Source organism: Notolepis coatsorum, assembly GCF_963971535.1.
Source record: "Notolepis coatsorum genome assembly, chromosome: 4".
Classification (NCBI taxonomy): domain Eukaryota; kingdom Metazoa; phylum Chordata; class Actinopteri; order Aulopiformes; family Paralepididae; genus Notolepis; species Notolepis coatsorum.
The window spans coordinates 50,312,907-50,329,835 of NC_140168.1; the positions used below are offsets into that span (position 1 = coordinate 50,312,907).

Below are 16,929 nucleotides of genomic sequence, written 5' to 3' on the forward strand. Positions count from 1 at the left end.
CGCTGGTCTGAAGGTCTGCAGCTGGAAGCATCTCCAATACACTGTTACACCGTCTCAAAGACTGTGGTCCAGAGGCCTGCATATTATTGATGATACTGCATAATGGGTTATTTTGTCGCCATTTGTCGAATAGACCATCATACTTTGGAAATCACCGGTGACTCATTCACTATAACCTGTAGGTTTGCCCTTTAATCCTTTCAGGTGTACGCGATCTCGCACGTGATATTCGCATTTTGAGAACTGAGCATTCTAATGATGGGTACTTACTCAACTACTGGTCAGTGGAAGTTATCGACTGGTAGATTATAGCCTGACTGGTAGAATGCTGAGGGGGGGGGGGTCCTAAAAAGGACCACCTCAGGAGGGATGGCTGGTTTATTTAACCTGATTGTGGTATTGGTTGAACTTCATTGATTGATTGATTGAAAATTGTATGAGTCGTCCGCGAACAGGAACAAGTTGCAGACAGTCACAAGCTAACGACATGACATTTGCATAAATGTGCCTCGTCTGATAAAACTTGATATTGTATTGTATTGATTGATTGATTGATTGATTGATTGATTGAAAACTTGATTAACAGATTGCAGAATGAGGTACAGTACAATACACACAATTGTTAAGGGAGTGCAGACCAGAGAAAGACTTTCGTCTTGTTTACATCAGGCTGATCAGGGTCCCCCATTTTCAATTCATCAGGACATCATACATACATGACATACAGATAAACAGTACTGCTACGCTACCTATACATTTATGACATACCGCCACTCTCCGCCACTCACACCAAATCGCCACTCTCCTCCTTGGTCACAACGTGTGCATGATGATGAAGGTATACTGTCTGCAAGCGGCCACGCATTTGCACGCGGTGCTTAATAGTCACAAGGCTTCGAATAGGCTACTTAACGCTGTTTGCACTCTTTCTTTAATTGTTTTGGGGATGTGTGTGTGGTGGCAATACGCTTTCTTTGGAGACACTGGGTCAAAACACAGAGCTACAACGATACTAAACGATAGAAATTAGTAGTTATACACGGGATAATACAGACCCCGAGTTTCGTTTTATTATCTTATTCGTTTTTTTTTTGTTTGTTTGTTTTTTTATAATTTTGTTCAGAAGTATTTAAAAAAAAAGAAAAAAAGTACACTTTTTGGGGGTTTTCTTAACAAATTAGATCTCCCCCAGAAAGATCCCATTATGTTCAGCAAGAAGAATCCAGAAAAGATCCTCCTGGTGTCGGAGAAAACGGGGATGTATTCCATCACATCGGGAAGGTACAGTACATTGAAGCTTCATTCAGTAGTCTGCACTAACGAGATCATGTGCTCACAAAATCATATCGCATTTTATATAAACTAAATAATGCTATAATTTATAGGATAGTTGAGTTTTCATGTTTAATCTGTTGATGCAACACGCTTTAGTCTAATTTGATTTACTTGATTTTTGATTTTGAATAAACCTTATACCCCGCCCCTGTCAGATTACATTCGACTTGTTGGTATTTAATTAGGCCCAAATCCCGTTACACCAGTTTGTTATATTGAACATATCTTTATTTTTATTATGATTATGATTATTATTATTATTATTATTATTATTATTATTATCGTTTTCTTTCAATTATTTGGATGGCGAATGACAATGTCTGTTGTGAAATCGGTGTTTTTCTTTCTGTTTTGCTCACGTTCCCTTTTATGCCACACAGCCTTTACACACGGGTCTGGGTCTCCCTCGGATTAGCACAGTGCGCAAATACAGTAGGTCACGGGAAAGTTACTGTTACTGGGGAATCAATGATGAAGCGGCTACAAGTTACAAGAACACCGGGCGAATGCCGCGCGTAGCAGCGCGCACCCGCGTGGGCTCCACCGCGTTGTGGGTTTTTATTCTGCGCACAACACACGAGTTACAACTAAATAGATGAACATGCTCCCGGCTGTATATTACTGTACCAGAAGCAATGTATGATCACTGAATGGAGTAAAAATGTATTTTAGATAATTTTTTGGTCTCGCTAATCTTTCAAGAGCATTCAACTCTTCTAAGTGGTGCAGTGCAGGTAGGTACACCAATGAAGCAGTTTTGAGATACATTATGGATATTTGTTGATGTTGTTATAGTTAATGTGAGAATCAAAAGGAGAGTGATCCATTAATTCGAACAAAGAATAACAATAATTACAAGTACAAGAGTGTAGTATAGGACTTTGGAAGATACCACACCGCAAGATAAGAAGATACCACAAATCATGTAAAACCCAGATTCGGATCAAACAAGGGACTAAACACGTTTCGCAATTATGCCACATCAATGTGGAACGCCCTGCCTAAAGCTGTAAAGGAATGTGAATCACTACCCACCTTCAAAAACACTCTCAAAAAACACCTACGTGAGACTGCAATTCGAAACTGGCCCCTACAAATGTCCTAACCTAGTTGTACAGTAAATGACCAAGTAAGGCTTTGTCAATATTCCAATGTACAGTGTAAAATGTGTGTGTGTCCCCTTCCCAACCCCCCCCCCCCCCCCCCCCCCCACCTCCAATGTACAGCCCTCACCCAACCCACCCAACCCCACCCCACCCAACCAACCTCCTCCAATGTACAGTTTCTATGCCAAATGTATATACACTCCTTTTCTGGACACTTTTGTATCACAAACAGTACTGTATTTGCAAATCTGATATGTCATAAATGTATAGATGTAGCAGTACTGTCTATCTGTATGTCATGTATGTCATATATGTTATGATGAATTGAAAATGGGGGACCCTGATGTAAACAAGTCGAAAGTCTTTCTCTGGTCTGCATCCCCTTAACAATTGTATGTATTGAGCTGTACTGTACTGTACCCATTCTGCAATCTGTTAATAAACTTTTCAATCAATCAATCAATCCCCTGTTTTGGGTTAAGAAGCCCCCCATTGACATAAGTGATATTCAACTCTATCGTGAACTTCTTTGTCTCCTTGAGGTAAAAAAAAAAAAAAGGGGATTTGGATAAGGCTGAAGCCTTTTTATGATGATGCATTTGGCTAATAAGGCAGTATAGACCTTTTGTGGCACACATACACACACACACACACGTGACGTACACACACACACACACACATTATGAATTGGAAATGGGGGACCCTGATGTAAACAAGACGAAAGTCTTTCTCTGGTCTGCATCCCCTTAACAATTGTGTGTATTGAGCTGTACTGTACCCATTCTGCAATCTGTTAATTAAAGTTTTCAATCAATCAATCAATCACACACACACACACACAATTATGAATTGGAAATGGGGGACCATGATGTAAACAAGACGAAAGTCTTTCTCTGGTCTGCATCCCCTTAACAATTGTGTGTATTGAGCTGTACTGTACCCATTCTGCAATCTGTTAATTAAAGTTTTCAATCAATCAATCAATCAATCACACACACACACACACACACACACACAGTAGATATAGAACTAAACCACACAGTCACATCAGAGATATAACTTTTGATTGAAAACTTTATTAACAGATTGCAGAATGGGTACAATACAGTACAGCTCAATACACACAATTGTTAAGGGGATGCAGACCAGAGAAAGACTTTCGTCTTGTTTACATCAGGGTCCCCCATTTTCAATTCATCAGGACATATATGACATACATGACATACAGATAGTCAGTACTTCTATACATTTATGACATACCAGATTTGCAAATACAGTACTGTTTGTGATACAGAAGGAGTCAGGAAAAGGGAGTATATACATTTGACGTAGAAACTGTACATTGGAGGAGGTTGGGTGGGGGGGGGTTGGGTACACTGGGATATTGACAACCATACTGGGTAATCTACATTGGAGGTGGTTGGGGGGGGGGGCACACTGTATAAACAAGCAAAACTGTACATTGAGGGGGGGGGGAGACACTGTACAAACAAACAAAATTGTACATTGGACTATTGACAAAACCATACTAGGTAAATGACTGTACATTGGAGGGGGTTGGGTTAGGATATTTACAGGGGCCAGTGTTGAATTGCAGTCTCCCGTAGGTGTCCCTTGAGAGAGGTTTTGAAAGTGGGTAGTGATCCACATTCCTTTACAGCTTTGGGTAGGGCGTTCCACATTGATGTGGCATAATTGCGAAACGTGTTTAGTCCCTTATTTGAGCCGAATCTGGGTTTAACATGATTTGTGGAGCTCCCTCTGGTGTTGTGATCGTGGTATTCACTGACCTTTGGGAAGTATTTTGACATGTACATGGGTACCTTGGTCGTGTAGTGTATCTTGTAGACCAGGCCCATTGCAAGTTGCTGTACTCTGTCTGTCATCTACTCTAAGCCATCCTAGGTTGTCAAAGTGGGCAGGAGTGAGGTGGGTTCTAGGAGTAAGGTCAAGCAGTAGTCTGACCAGTTTGTTTTGAGATGTTTGTAATTTTGTTTTTAGCGCCTTTGAGGTGCTTTGGTACCATGAGGTGCAAGCATAGTCGTAGTACCCCTGAATGAGTGCTCCTGCCAGAGTCTTCAGGGTATTCTTGTTTACCAGAGAGGAGATCCGGTACAAGAATCGAGTTCGTTGGTTGACTTTTTTTTATTACATTGGATGCCATTTTGTCACAGGAGAGATTAGCCTCTAGGATGGAACCCAGGTAGGTAATTTCATCTTTCCTTGTGACAATATTGTCACCCACTGAAACTGAGAAGCCGTCGGTCTTGCTGAGTTTGTTATTTGAACCGAAGAGAATGGACTCTGTTTTGCCTATGTGTAATGATAGTTTGTTATCAGCGAGCCATATGCAGATTCTGCCTAGTTCCGAGCTGAGGGTTTTTTCAACCTGTAACTTGTTCTTGTCAGAGACCAGCAGACTAAACTAAATCACACTATCTGGCTACATGTTACAGCAGAGATATAATAAAATCACACTATCTGGCTACATGTTACAGCAGAGATATACTGTAACTAAATCACACTATCTGGCTTCATGTTACAGCAGATATATAACTAAATCACACTATCTGGCTACATGTTGTGTTACTGTTGTGAAGCACTTTGAACTGCAACTTCTGTATGAAAAGTGCTATACAAATAAAGTATTATTATTATTATTATTATTATTATTATTATTATTATTATTATTATTATTATTATTATTATTATTATTATTATTATTATTATTATTATTATTATTATTATTATTATGTTACAGCAGAGATATAACTAAATCACACTATCTGGCTACATGTTACAGCAGAGATATAACTAAATCACACTATCTGGCTACATGTTACTTACAGCAGAGATATAACTAAACCACACTCTGGGGCGGCTAGGTGGTGTAGTGGGCAAGGCGCTCGCCATCAACGCTGGAGACGCTGGGTTCGAATCCAGCTCTCGGCGTTGCTATCAGCTTGGCTGGTCGTTCATACTAACACAATTGGCAGTGTTAGGGGTGGGAAAGCTGATGGGTGGGTCCTGGGCGTTGTGGACAGCGACCCCTACAGTTCGGTCGGGGCGCCTGCACAGCGAGGGTAGGATCTGGAGGGAGGTAATAATAATAATAATAATAACTTTATTTGTATAGCACTTTTCATACAGAGGTTGCAGTTCAAAGTGCTTCACAACAGTAAAAAATACAGGCATAAGCGAGCATAAAAAGATAGACGGGTAGAATCACAGTGTTTCACATTAGGATCTAGCATCCCAATAGGCTCTCCGCTTACAGTTTTCAGTAACACAAATAGTAAAAATAGTTTAAAATGATTCAGTTTAAAAATAGTCAAAAAATTATAAAATAGAACGGACATAAAAAATACAGGCATGAGCGAGCATAGCAAGATATGGCAAATCACAGTGTTTCACATTAGGATCTAGCATCTTAATAGGCTCTCTATTCAGTAATACTCCTGTAGTTCATGAACAAATAATCACAGTGTTTCACATTTGGATCTAGCAAATAATAAGAATAAAATGATTCAGTTTAAAAATAGTCATAAATAATCCTGTATGCATCGTTGTTTAGTGTGTATGTGTGTTTATTGTGTTGTGTGTGTGTGTGGTTGTACTTCAGCTACTACTACTCTACAACTACCACTCCAGGACACAGTTAACCTAGATCTACTCTACTCTACAACTACCACTCCAGGACACAGTTAACCTAGATCTACTACTACTACAGCTACTACTACTCTACAACTACCAGGACACAGTTAACCTAGATCTACAACTACAACGCTACAACTACTACTACTCTACTCTACAACTACTACTACTACTCTACAACTACCAGGACACAGTTAACCTAGATCTACAACTACAACGCTACAACTACTACTACTCTACTCCAGGACACAGTTAACCTAGATCTACTCTACAACTACCACTCCAGGACACAGTTAACCTAGATCTACTACTACTCTACCCCAGGACACAGTTAACCTAGATCTACCAGGACACAGTTAACCTAGATCTACAACTACAACGCTACTACAACTCGGTGTGTGTGTGTCTGTGTGTGACTGTGTGTGTGTGTGTGTGTGTGTGCGTGTATGTCGGTGTGTGTGTCTGTGTGTGTGTGTGTGTGTAGTGTGACCTTCCACACGTTACACTCTCCCGGTGAGAATCTGTGCTGCCAGGCTGGCTGCCGGCTGGCTGCACATGCGTCGGAGGAAAGCATGTGACAGTCTCCGGCCTCCCGGACCAACAGTAGGGGGGAGTGCGCAACAACCAGGAAGGGGGTTGGGAATTGGCATAATGACTAACAGTGGGATGGGAGAAAAATCAGAAAAAGGAGGGGGAAAAATATAATAAAAAAAAAAAAAAAAAACACTATCTGGCTACCTATTACAGCAGAGATAAGATAAGATATTCTTTTATTGATCTCCTTGGGGAAATTCAGGAGAGATAGAACAAATGACTACCAAATATCAAAGTCAATAGCCTACAGTTTTTTTTCTTTTTTTTAAACTTTATTTTTTACCGTTTATTGCTTTTCTGGTCAAGCATGACCGACAGAAACAGGTTGAAATGGGATGTAGAGCAGGGGAAGACATTCTGAGAAATGACGGCGGGTCCGGGAATCGAACTCGTGTCCCCCAGATCCGTGATGAGCACGGTTTTCCCCGACGCAGAAATAGCGCAGAGATATGCGGTGAGCTACGGGAGCTCCCCCAATATAGCCTACAGTTTTAACCAATGCCTTTGATTTATGCGGCTAAAGGCTGATACTTAACCAGTTTGTCAAGTAAGGCTTGTCGTTCCACATAAAGGTCGAATGCACAATCTATCTCAAAGAAAAGCACTTATTTGTGATCTTCATTGATAATCGTCTGGGGTATTTTGAATGTTGTGAAAAATATCACAAGTAACACTAAACCATTCAATCACTTGTTGTGAGTGTTTATACATGCATGCGTTTCTTGGTAGCACCTGTCTGACAGCTGTACCAAATCCACAATAGCATCACGTCTAGCAGTATGCAGGCCTTTATATGCAGTACAGTTCACAACATGTGCAACAGATTCTAGACGTTGATGTGAACCATGCTACACTGTGGGTGATGGTTTTCACCACAAAGCCAGGTTATATTTGGTTGGCAAGACCTGTAGTCTGGCTTTAACAGCAAATCATAAAATATCCTCACCTGAAGTTGGATTGTCATACAGTGACATTGAATGATCAGCAATCAGGGATGCCAGTCTCCCCTGAAGCCTTAGTCCAGACCAGTCTCCCCTGAAGCCTTAGTCCAGACCAGTCTCCCCTGAAGCCTTAGTCCAGACCAGTCTCCCCTGAAGCCTTAGTCCAGACCAGTCTCCCCTGAAGCCTTAGTCCAGACCAGTCTCCCATGAAGCCTTAGTCCAGACCAGTCTCCCCTGAAGCCTTAGTCCAGACCAGTCTCCCCTGAAGCCTTAGTCCAGACCAGTCTCCCCTGAAGCCTTAGTCCAGACCAGTCTCCCCTGAAGCCTTAGTCCAGACCAGTCTCCCCTGAAGCCTTAGTCCAGACCAGTCTCCCATGAAGCCTTAGTCCAGACCAGTCTCCCCTGAAGCCTTAGTCCAGACCAGTCTCCCCTGAAGCCTTAGTCCAGACCAGTCTCCCCCTGAAGCCTTAGTCCAGACCAGTCTCCCCTGAAGCCTTAGTCCAGACCAGTCTCCCCTGAAGCCTTAGTCCAGACCAGTCTCCCCTGAAGCCTTAGTCCAGACCAGTCTCCCCTGAAGCCTTAGTCCAGACCAGTGTTGTTTAGTCTGTTTCATGCCAAGGATGATTCTCCAGTTATTATGAGTCAAAGTCATGATGTAACTACTGTATCAGAGACCACTGGTTCATGATGTAACTACTGTATCAGAGACCACTGGTTCATTTTATTTATTTAATTATTTATTTTGATCAAATGTTTTATTTTCTCTTTTTTACATGAAACAAGACAAACAATACAGTAACAGTAATAATCAACAATAACTAACAGAAATAATAATAACAATAATGACAGTCCGGTAATTAAATCAGAATGAAAATAGACTAAAAAACATAAAAATAATAAATACAATACCATGGACACTCGCTTGCCGCCCCCCCCCCCCCCCCTCAGGACCCCAACGTGGGCTATACTACTTCATTCAACACCAGAAAACTCCAAATTTATATGCAATCCTTTATCTTATCCACCACAGCCACCCAGACTGCGATGCTGGCTTCTTTACTTACTTACTTACGCCTGCTACCCCTTCTGGGGCATAGGCCGTCAACAAGTGATCTCCAAGCATCTCTGTCTTGAGCTGTTCTCTCCAGTTGGTTCCAGGTCATCTTCATGGTCTTGGTGTCTGCCTCCAGGTCTCTGCGCCAGGTGTTTCTCGGGCGGCCCCTTTTCCGCTTGCCCTGCGGGTTCCATGTTAGGGCTTGTCTGGTGATGGTACTTGCGGGCTTTCGCAGGGTGTGGCCTATCCAGCGCCATCTGCGTTTCTTAATTTCTTCTTCTGCTGGCAGCTGGTTTGTTCTCTGCCAGAGTTCGCAGTTGCTGATGGTGTCTGGCCATCGGATGTTGATGATCTTCCGCAGGCAGCTGTTAATGAAGACCTGCACTTTCCTGATGGTTGCAGCTGTAGTTCTCCACGTCTCTGCTCCATATAATAGGACTGCCTTGACGTTGGTGTTAAAGAATCTGACTTTGGTGTTGGAAGTCAGTTCTTTTGAGCTCCAGATGTTCCGTAATTGCACGAATGCTGTACGTGCTTTCCTTATTCGTGCTCTAATGTCAGCATCTGTGCCGCCCTGCTTGTCAATAACACTGCCAAGGTAGGTAAAGGCTTCAACTTCTTCCAAAGCCTCGCCATCCAGCATGATTGTGTTGGTGTTGTTTGCTGCATTGGTCTTGAGGATCTTAGTCTTGCCTTTGTGGATGTTGAGTCCCACTTGCGCGGAAGTGGATGCCACGTTGTTGGTCTTCTCCTGCATCTGTTGTTGGGTGTGCGACAGTAGTGCCAAATCGTCAGCATAGTCCAAGTCGTCAAGTTGCGTCCAAGGTGTCCACTGAATCCCGTACCTTCTCTGTGCTGTGGAGGTCTTCATTATCCAGTCAATGGCCAGCAGGAAGAGGAAGGGCGAGAGCAGACAACCTTGTCTGACCCCGGTCTTCATTTGGAATGCCTCTGTGAGCTGCCCTCCGTGGACCACCTTGCATGTCAGTCCCTCATAGGAGTTCCTGATGATGGAAACAATCTTGGTCGGCACCCCGTAATGTCGGAGAAGCTTCCAGAGGGTCTCTCTGTCTAGGCTGTCAAAGGCTTTCTCATAGTCCACAAAATTTATGTACAGGGGCGAGTTCCACTCTATCGACTGCTCCACGATGATGCGCAGCACTGCAATTTGGTCTGTGCAGGATCGGTCCTTGCGGAAACCAGCTTGCTCATCGCGGAGTTGTCCATCGATGAGGTCCTTCATCCTGTTCAAGATTACTCTGTTAAAAACTTTCCCTGGCACTGATAGCAGTGTGATCCCTCTGTAATTTGCGCAATTGCTAAGGTCGCCTTTCTTTGGGATCTTGATGAGATAGCCCTCTTTCCAATCTCCTGGCACGTCTTCTTCCTCCCATATCTTCATGAAGAGTGGGTGGAGCATCTTCACCGTGGTTTCTATATCTGACTTCAGTGCCTCCGCAGGGATGTTGTCTGGTCCTGCAGCCTTTCCGTTCCTCAGCTGCTTGATAGCCTTCCTAATTTCTTCCCTGGTTGGTGCGTTGCAGGCTATGGGTAGGTCTGTGTCAGCCTGTGCGATGTCTGGTGGGTTCTGTGGTGCTGGCCGGTTTAGAAGTTCTTCAAAATACTCCATCCATCTGTTCTTTTGTTGCTCCTCTCCCGTTGTTATCGGTCTTCCCTCTTTGTCCTTCACAGGTCGTTCTGGTTTGCTGTACTTTCCTGCCAGCTTCTTGGTGATGTTGTACAGTTCTCTCATATTCCCCTCTCTTGCTGCTTGCTCTGCCTCTGTTGCCAGGTCATCCATATACCTTCGCTTGTCTGCTCTGATGCTCTTCTTTACTAGCTTGTTTCCTTCTGCATACCTTTCTTGTGCCTTGGCCTTCTCTGCTCTTGTCCGGCTGTTGTTCACTGCCGCCTTCTTCTCCCTCCTCTCTTGGATCTTTCGCAGACTGTCCCCTGAGATCCACTCCTTGTGCTGGTGCTTCTTGGGGCCAAGAACTTCCTGGCAGGTAGACGTTACTGCCTCTTTTATCTCCTTCCAACTGTTCTCCAGGGTGCACTCGTCCTCTTCCAACAGCTCCTGTAAAACTTGGAACTTGTTGCTGAGTGTTACTCTGAACTCTTCCAGCTTACTGGCGTCTCTCAAGGAAGCTGTGTTGTACCTGTGTCGTGTTGTATGTGCCGACATCCAGTTCTTTCTCAGCTTCAGCTTCAGGCTGGCTACGACAAGGTGGTGGTCTGAAGCCACATCTGCTCCTCTCTTTACTCTTATATCCTGCATGGACCTCCTGAATTTCTTGCTGATACAGACATGGTCAATCTGGTTCTCGGTTATGTGGTCTGGCGATACCCAAGTGGCCTTGTGGATGTTCTTATGGGGAAAAACACTGCCGCCAATGACCAAGTTGTTCATAGCGCACAGGTCCGCCAGCCTCTCCCCATTTTCATTCATGGCCCCCAATCCGTGTCTTCCCATTATATCTTCGTACCCCCTGTTGTCACTTCCGATCTTGGCATTAAGGTCTCCCATCAGGATTGTGATGTCTCTCTCTGGGTGCTTTTCTATAATGGACTGCAGTCTGTTGTAGAACTGGTCTTTGTCTGCTTCCTCGCTGTCATTGGTAGGAGCGTAGCACTGTATGATGTTCATATTGATCCTCTTCTTCTTGGTTCGAAAGGATGCGGTGATGATCCTTGGACCATGGGCTTCCCATCCTATGAGCGCCGTCTGTGCTGTTTTAGATAGCATCAGTGCTACTCCTTGGGTGTGGGAGGCATTGTCCTCTTCGTGTCCGGAGTACAGCAGTAACTCTCCTGAGGCCAGTCGTTTCTGTCCGGACTGTGTCCATCTTGTCTCACTTATTCCGAGCAGCATGAGATTATAGTTCCTCATCACTGCTGCTACTTGAAATGTCTTACCCATCTCATACATGGTTCTCACGTTCCACGTACCGATATGGGCAGCCCTGGACGAAAGAAGGGTGATCGGCCGTGTGGCTTCCAGAGACTTCTGGCTTTCACCACATGGTGTCATAGACCTTCTTATCGAAGACCCTTCTCTTCCCTGGGCCAAGGTGTTGATGTCTTGTTTTTTTTTTTGCTGGCTTCATTAACACCTAAAACCCGCGCAGTAGATATCTCTAGATAAATCACATCGAGATAGGTGAGAATCCATACCTTCGGGCACATTTTATCCGGTTGAATCCAGCGTGATGCTATCAACTTTTTGGCAGCTGTAAGACCCGCCAAAATGAGTCTCTTTACATGTACAGAGGTTGATAACTGAGAAACATCATTCAACAACAGTACAGAAGGCAGTGTCGGTATGGTCAGAGATAAAATCTCTGATAATTGAGTGGTAACATTTTCCCAGAAGGTCTCAACAGGAGGGCATTCCCTATACATATTGTAACTGAGGGGTACAATTCCCTGACTGTATTGATAAGTATGGTATCATTAAACCACTACCGCTTTATGTACTTTAATTACTGGCCATACAGTACACGATATCTAAGTATGATGAACACTTTCCCACATATGAAATCAGGTCCACACAAAGGTAATAGTCAAATATTTAATATATAGCAAAGGGTACATATAATAGTTACTTATTACATTTATGATTTGAATTGAATGCTCTTGTAAGGCAAATGAGTACTCGTAGGCAAATCAACACTGAATGTCCAATCTCTGGTTACACAGGAAGCAAGTATACAACCTGGCTTTTAGGGAATTATAGCGATGGTCACTTAATGATTATAGCTGGATAATATACTGAAGGGGTCCCGCCGGTTGTAAGCCAGTAGGGGGGGTAGGAGAGCCGTCGGCTGTATCCCGTCTGGTCAACGATTTCCAGGGAGAGTTCAGGTACAGAACACAGTGCCCGTAGAACCTTGATCCGCAGATGAATACACTTGGGCTCTCTCGTAGACGATAGCTGTAGCTGTAGCTTTAGGTCCACAACGAAGAAGAAGCGAGGCGACCTCAGTCTGGTCTGAGCGCCGTCTCACCTTGGCTCCTCTCGGGGTAAATCCAACACTCACCGGTGTTGGCGATTATCCGCTCCACAAATCAAAGCACCAAAGCAAATAGATATTCCATGCCGTATAGGGCTCAGCAGTCGTCGGGGTAGGTAATCCAATGTGCAGGTCCACTCGTCCTCGCCCAGAACTCCTCGGATGAAAGCACCACGCGTGGTCTGCCCAACCTGGTTAAGACTCTAGATAACGCGAGGAAACGATGGGGGTGCTGCTCACTTTAGAACTCTAACCGAACGATGCACCATACATAATAGACTATTATTACTTAATAGAAATACGGTGCCAAACTCTGGCAATTCAGCTATTAATTCGCACGAGGTCTCACTGCTATTCTAAGGCCAAACAGGCCGTACTACACCGCACGCGGTATCGTGGGGTGAGGCTTCACGTCTTGTTACTTAGTTGGGTAGGAGGGTAAAGGACTAAGAGGAATTCTACATTTCTTGCGCCATATTTATATGCACAGTGGACAAGTAGTGCCGCTCTGCTTTCGGTAGCCGTATTCCTGCGCGGAGCTGAGGCTAGTAAGGGCATGTCTCGTCGGTACCTTTGAACTTGAACGCCAGGGGCTTGTCCTTTTGTCCAATAAGAGAATGAACTATTATGGGCTGTAGTAGAATAAAGGGATATTCCGTGTACACGTACAAGGAATATACAAGGGATATCAAACGATATACAAATACTATTAAATATATATCCATAAATAAATATATATATTCGGTTCAATCTGATCCTTCACAACACATATGCATATATGTACCAATAGCACCGTTTGTGTGAGGTTCGCCTCTTCCCTGGACCTTTTATTCCCTGTCTCCTCACCTCACCAGCCCCCACCCTCGCGTTGTCGTTACTGTGAGGTTCGCCTCTTCCCTGGACCTTTAATTCCTGTTCCCTGGACCTTTAATTCCCTGTCTCCTCACCTCTCCAGCCCCCACCCTCGCGTTCGTTTACTCTCGTCTGCTCTTCAGCAGCCCACACCCTTGGACTACCTTTCATTATGTGTTTGATTGGTCCGTGCCGAACACACACTTCTAGTCAAGTATCAATTACCATCACGCACCTGATGTGTGTTCTAATTAGCGCCCCAGTGGGCTTTAAATACCTGGATCTCCCCCCCAGTCCTTGTCGGGTCGTTCTATATCTGTAAGCTCCTACGGGAGATTCCCTATCTGTATCTGTTTCTGTATTCTGGATGCTGTTTCATCTCCGGCGTGAGACGAGGTGCCAGCCTTCGCCACCTGTCGCCGTTTGCCTGGAGTGGGACACAGCCTGCGCTCTCTAATTCTCTACGGGAGGTATTCCAGTGTTCCACTCCAGACTCCGCGCTGATGCGCTCCTACAGCAGACGCGCACCACTCCAGACTCCGCGCTGATGCGCTCCTACAGCAGACGCGCACCACTCCAGACTCCGCGCTGATGCGCTCCTACAGCAGACGCGCACCACTCCAGACTCCGCGCTGATGCGCTCCTACAGCAGACGCGCACCACTCCAGACTCCGCGCTGATGCGCTCCTACAGCAGACGCGCACCACTCCAGACTCCGCGCTGATGCGCTCCTACAGCAGACGCGCTCCTTCAGCAGACGCGCTCCACTCCAGACGCGCATCGCTCTCTAATTCTCTACGGGAGGATGTGTCTCTCCGAGCCGGCGCGCTCTCCGAACCGGCGCGTTCTCCAAGCCGACGCGCACCACTTCAGACGTTTAGCCGGCGTGCTACTACTCCAGATGCGCATCGCTCTCTAATTCTCTACGGGAGGATGCGTCTCTCCGAGCCGGCGCGCTCTCCGAACCGGCGCGTTCTCCAAGCCGACGCGCACCACTTCAGACGTTTAGCCGGCGCGCTACTACTCCAGACGCGCATCGCTCTCTAATTCTCTACGGGAGGATGCGTCTCTCCGAGCCGGCGCGCTCTACAAGCCGACGCGCCCCACTCCAGACATATAGCCTGCGCGCTCCTACTCCATCCCTGTAAGCAGCTCTGGCCCTCGCCCTGTCCAAGGCCTTAACCCTGTTCTCTCTGTCCCTGTCTCCAGCCCGCCTCCGCGGGCCTCTGTCCCTGTTCCCCTCTCCAGTGCCCCTGTCCCTCGCCCTGTCCAAGGCCTTAACCCTGTTCTCTCTGTCCCTGTCTCCAGCCCGCCTCCGCGGGCCTCTGTCCCTGTTCCCCTCTCCTGTGCCCCTGTCCCTCGCCCTGTCCAAGGCCTTAACCCTGTTTTCTCTGCCCCTGTCTCCAGCCCGCCTCCCCGGGCCTCTGTCCCTGTTCCCCTCTCCGTTGCCCCTGTTCCTGCCCTGTCCTTTGCCCTGGCCTTTAGCCTTAGCCCCTTAGCCTGCTCGCCTCTTAAAGGCACAGTGCCTATTTTCCCTAGTTCTTGTTTTCCAGTATTTTGTGTTCTCCCTTAAAGGGACAGTGCCGCTTTTCTGTTGTATTCAATAAATGCCCAGTTCTTGGCTTACTCTCATACCTGTCTTGTGTTGTGCGATTGGGGTCGGTTACAAACCATAACAGTTTGAACACAAGGAACATCGAGAGTCAGGTCTGAGACCAATTAGGTTCAATCGTCTAGGGGTCAGGTAAGTCCTATGAACAAAGTTAAGATTAATCTGTTGGTGATCTGGGTTGCGTGATGATAGCCGAACATTTTCCCAGACTGCATCCCAATCAAAATCTACCTCCAGCTCTGGGATATCCTTCCTCCAAACCGTGTCTAGGGGAAGGACCTTATATGAGGACGTAAGTAAGTGGCGATAAAAGTCAGAGACGAAGCCTCTCGACGTCCCCTTGTCATAAAATAATTTGTGAAACCTGTGGTGCTCAAGTGGAGCATCCCATGGGATGCCGTGAGCCTTCAGAGCTGCTCTTATTTGTAAATAGAAGAAAAAGGAGGATCTGGGGAGGTCAAATTTGTTGGATATATCTTGAAAACAGCAGAGACCAGAGTCATCGAAGATATCCCCCAATGTGTGTATGCCTTTCTTTTCCCAACCAGGGTATCTGATAGGTTGTTGTCCAATAAGGAGTAAATTGTTATTAAATAGGGGAGAATGCATGTGCCATTTATGGTGGTTAGTACACGTTTTCTGTGTGTCACGCCAAATCCGGATCACATGTGTAATAAGAGGGCCAAATCTTAAGAGACCACTGGTTCATGATGTAACTACTGTATCAGAGACCACTGGTTCATGGTGTGACTACTGTATCAGAGACCACTGGTTCATGATGTAACTACTGTATCAGAGACCACTGGTTCATGGTGTAACTAACTACTGTATCAGATATCACTGATTCATGATGTGACTAGTTCAAGTTTTGTTTTATTTGTCACATATAAAGTGCATGTACATTACAGTGAAATGCTTGGTTCTGTATGCGCCCTCTGAGAATGTGCTTCATACAGTAAAAAAAGTAAAGATAATAAAGTCCAAACACTATACAAAATATACAATATACAACTAAAGTACAACCTAAAGTACAAAATGCAAACAATGAGGTACAACATGCTAACTTTTTGAAAATGCAAGAATGAGGTTTGTACAGTTGTACAGTGTCCCCCACCCACCCCTCCTACCCCCCCCCCCCCCCCACCCACCCAACCACCTCCAATGTACAGTCCCCACCCACCCCTCCTACAAATACTAAATTAAAATTAAAACTATTAATTAACCATTCTAAATGTACACAATACGGCGGACACTCATTAACTGGGAGGGGACAGGGGTACCAGGTTGAATAATCACATTTAATGTTTAACATAAACACAAATGTAACTAAATATAAACAACAACAAATATCAAATGTAACTAAATATAAACAACCAACAACAAATATCAAATGGGGTTAATACAATTGTCTTATAACCAGTATCCTAATTATTATACAATTTATATATATAACAATTTCCGAATTATTATGATTCCTAAAGTAATGGTACCAGGCCGTTGGAGCTCTGAATGGGGGGGGGGGGGGGGTAGATGATGACGTCCGGAGGAGAAAGATGAGGGCGGAGACGACGATCTCTGGAGGCTGATGTAGACGGTAACCGTGGAAGACCGTCGGGTAGTCGCTGGATATAGAGGGGGTCTCGTACGGACCGGGTTCCCACAGTCCAAAACGCCCGAGCTTCGGGTAACGGTTGGTGCGTTAGCCCTTTATATGAGTTCAACCGCAACCGAACTCAGTCTAAACGTCTCTTCTGTCTCAGTTATCCTC

General features: G+C 45.1%; 1 protein-coding gene across 1 annotated transcript in view; it reads left to right on the forward strand.

The window, feature by feature from the left end:
- Nucleotides 1-1,076: 1,076 nt before the first annotated feature.
- Nucleotides 1,077-16,929, forward strand: part of slc30a8 (solute carrier family 30 member 8) — a 56,154-nt gene continuing 40,301 nt past the window's right edge. The window contains exon 1 of the mRNA XM_084312856.1: nucleotides 1,077-1,281. Within this exon, the coding sequence (XP_084168982.1) occupies nucleotides 1,205-1,281 (77 nt within the window). The 5' untranslated portion in view covers nucleotides 1,077-1,204. The remainder of the gene's footprint in view (nucleotides 1,282-16,929) is intronic.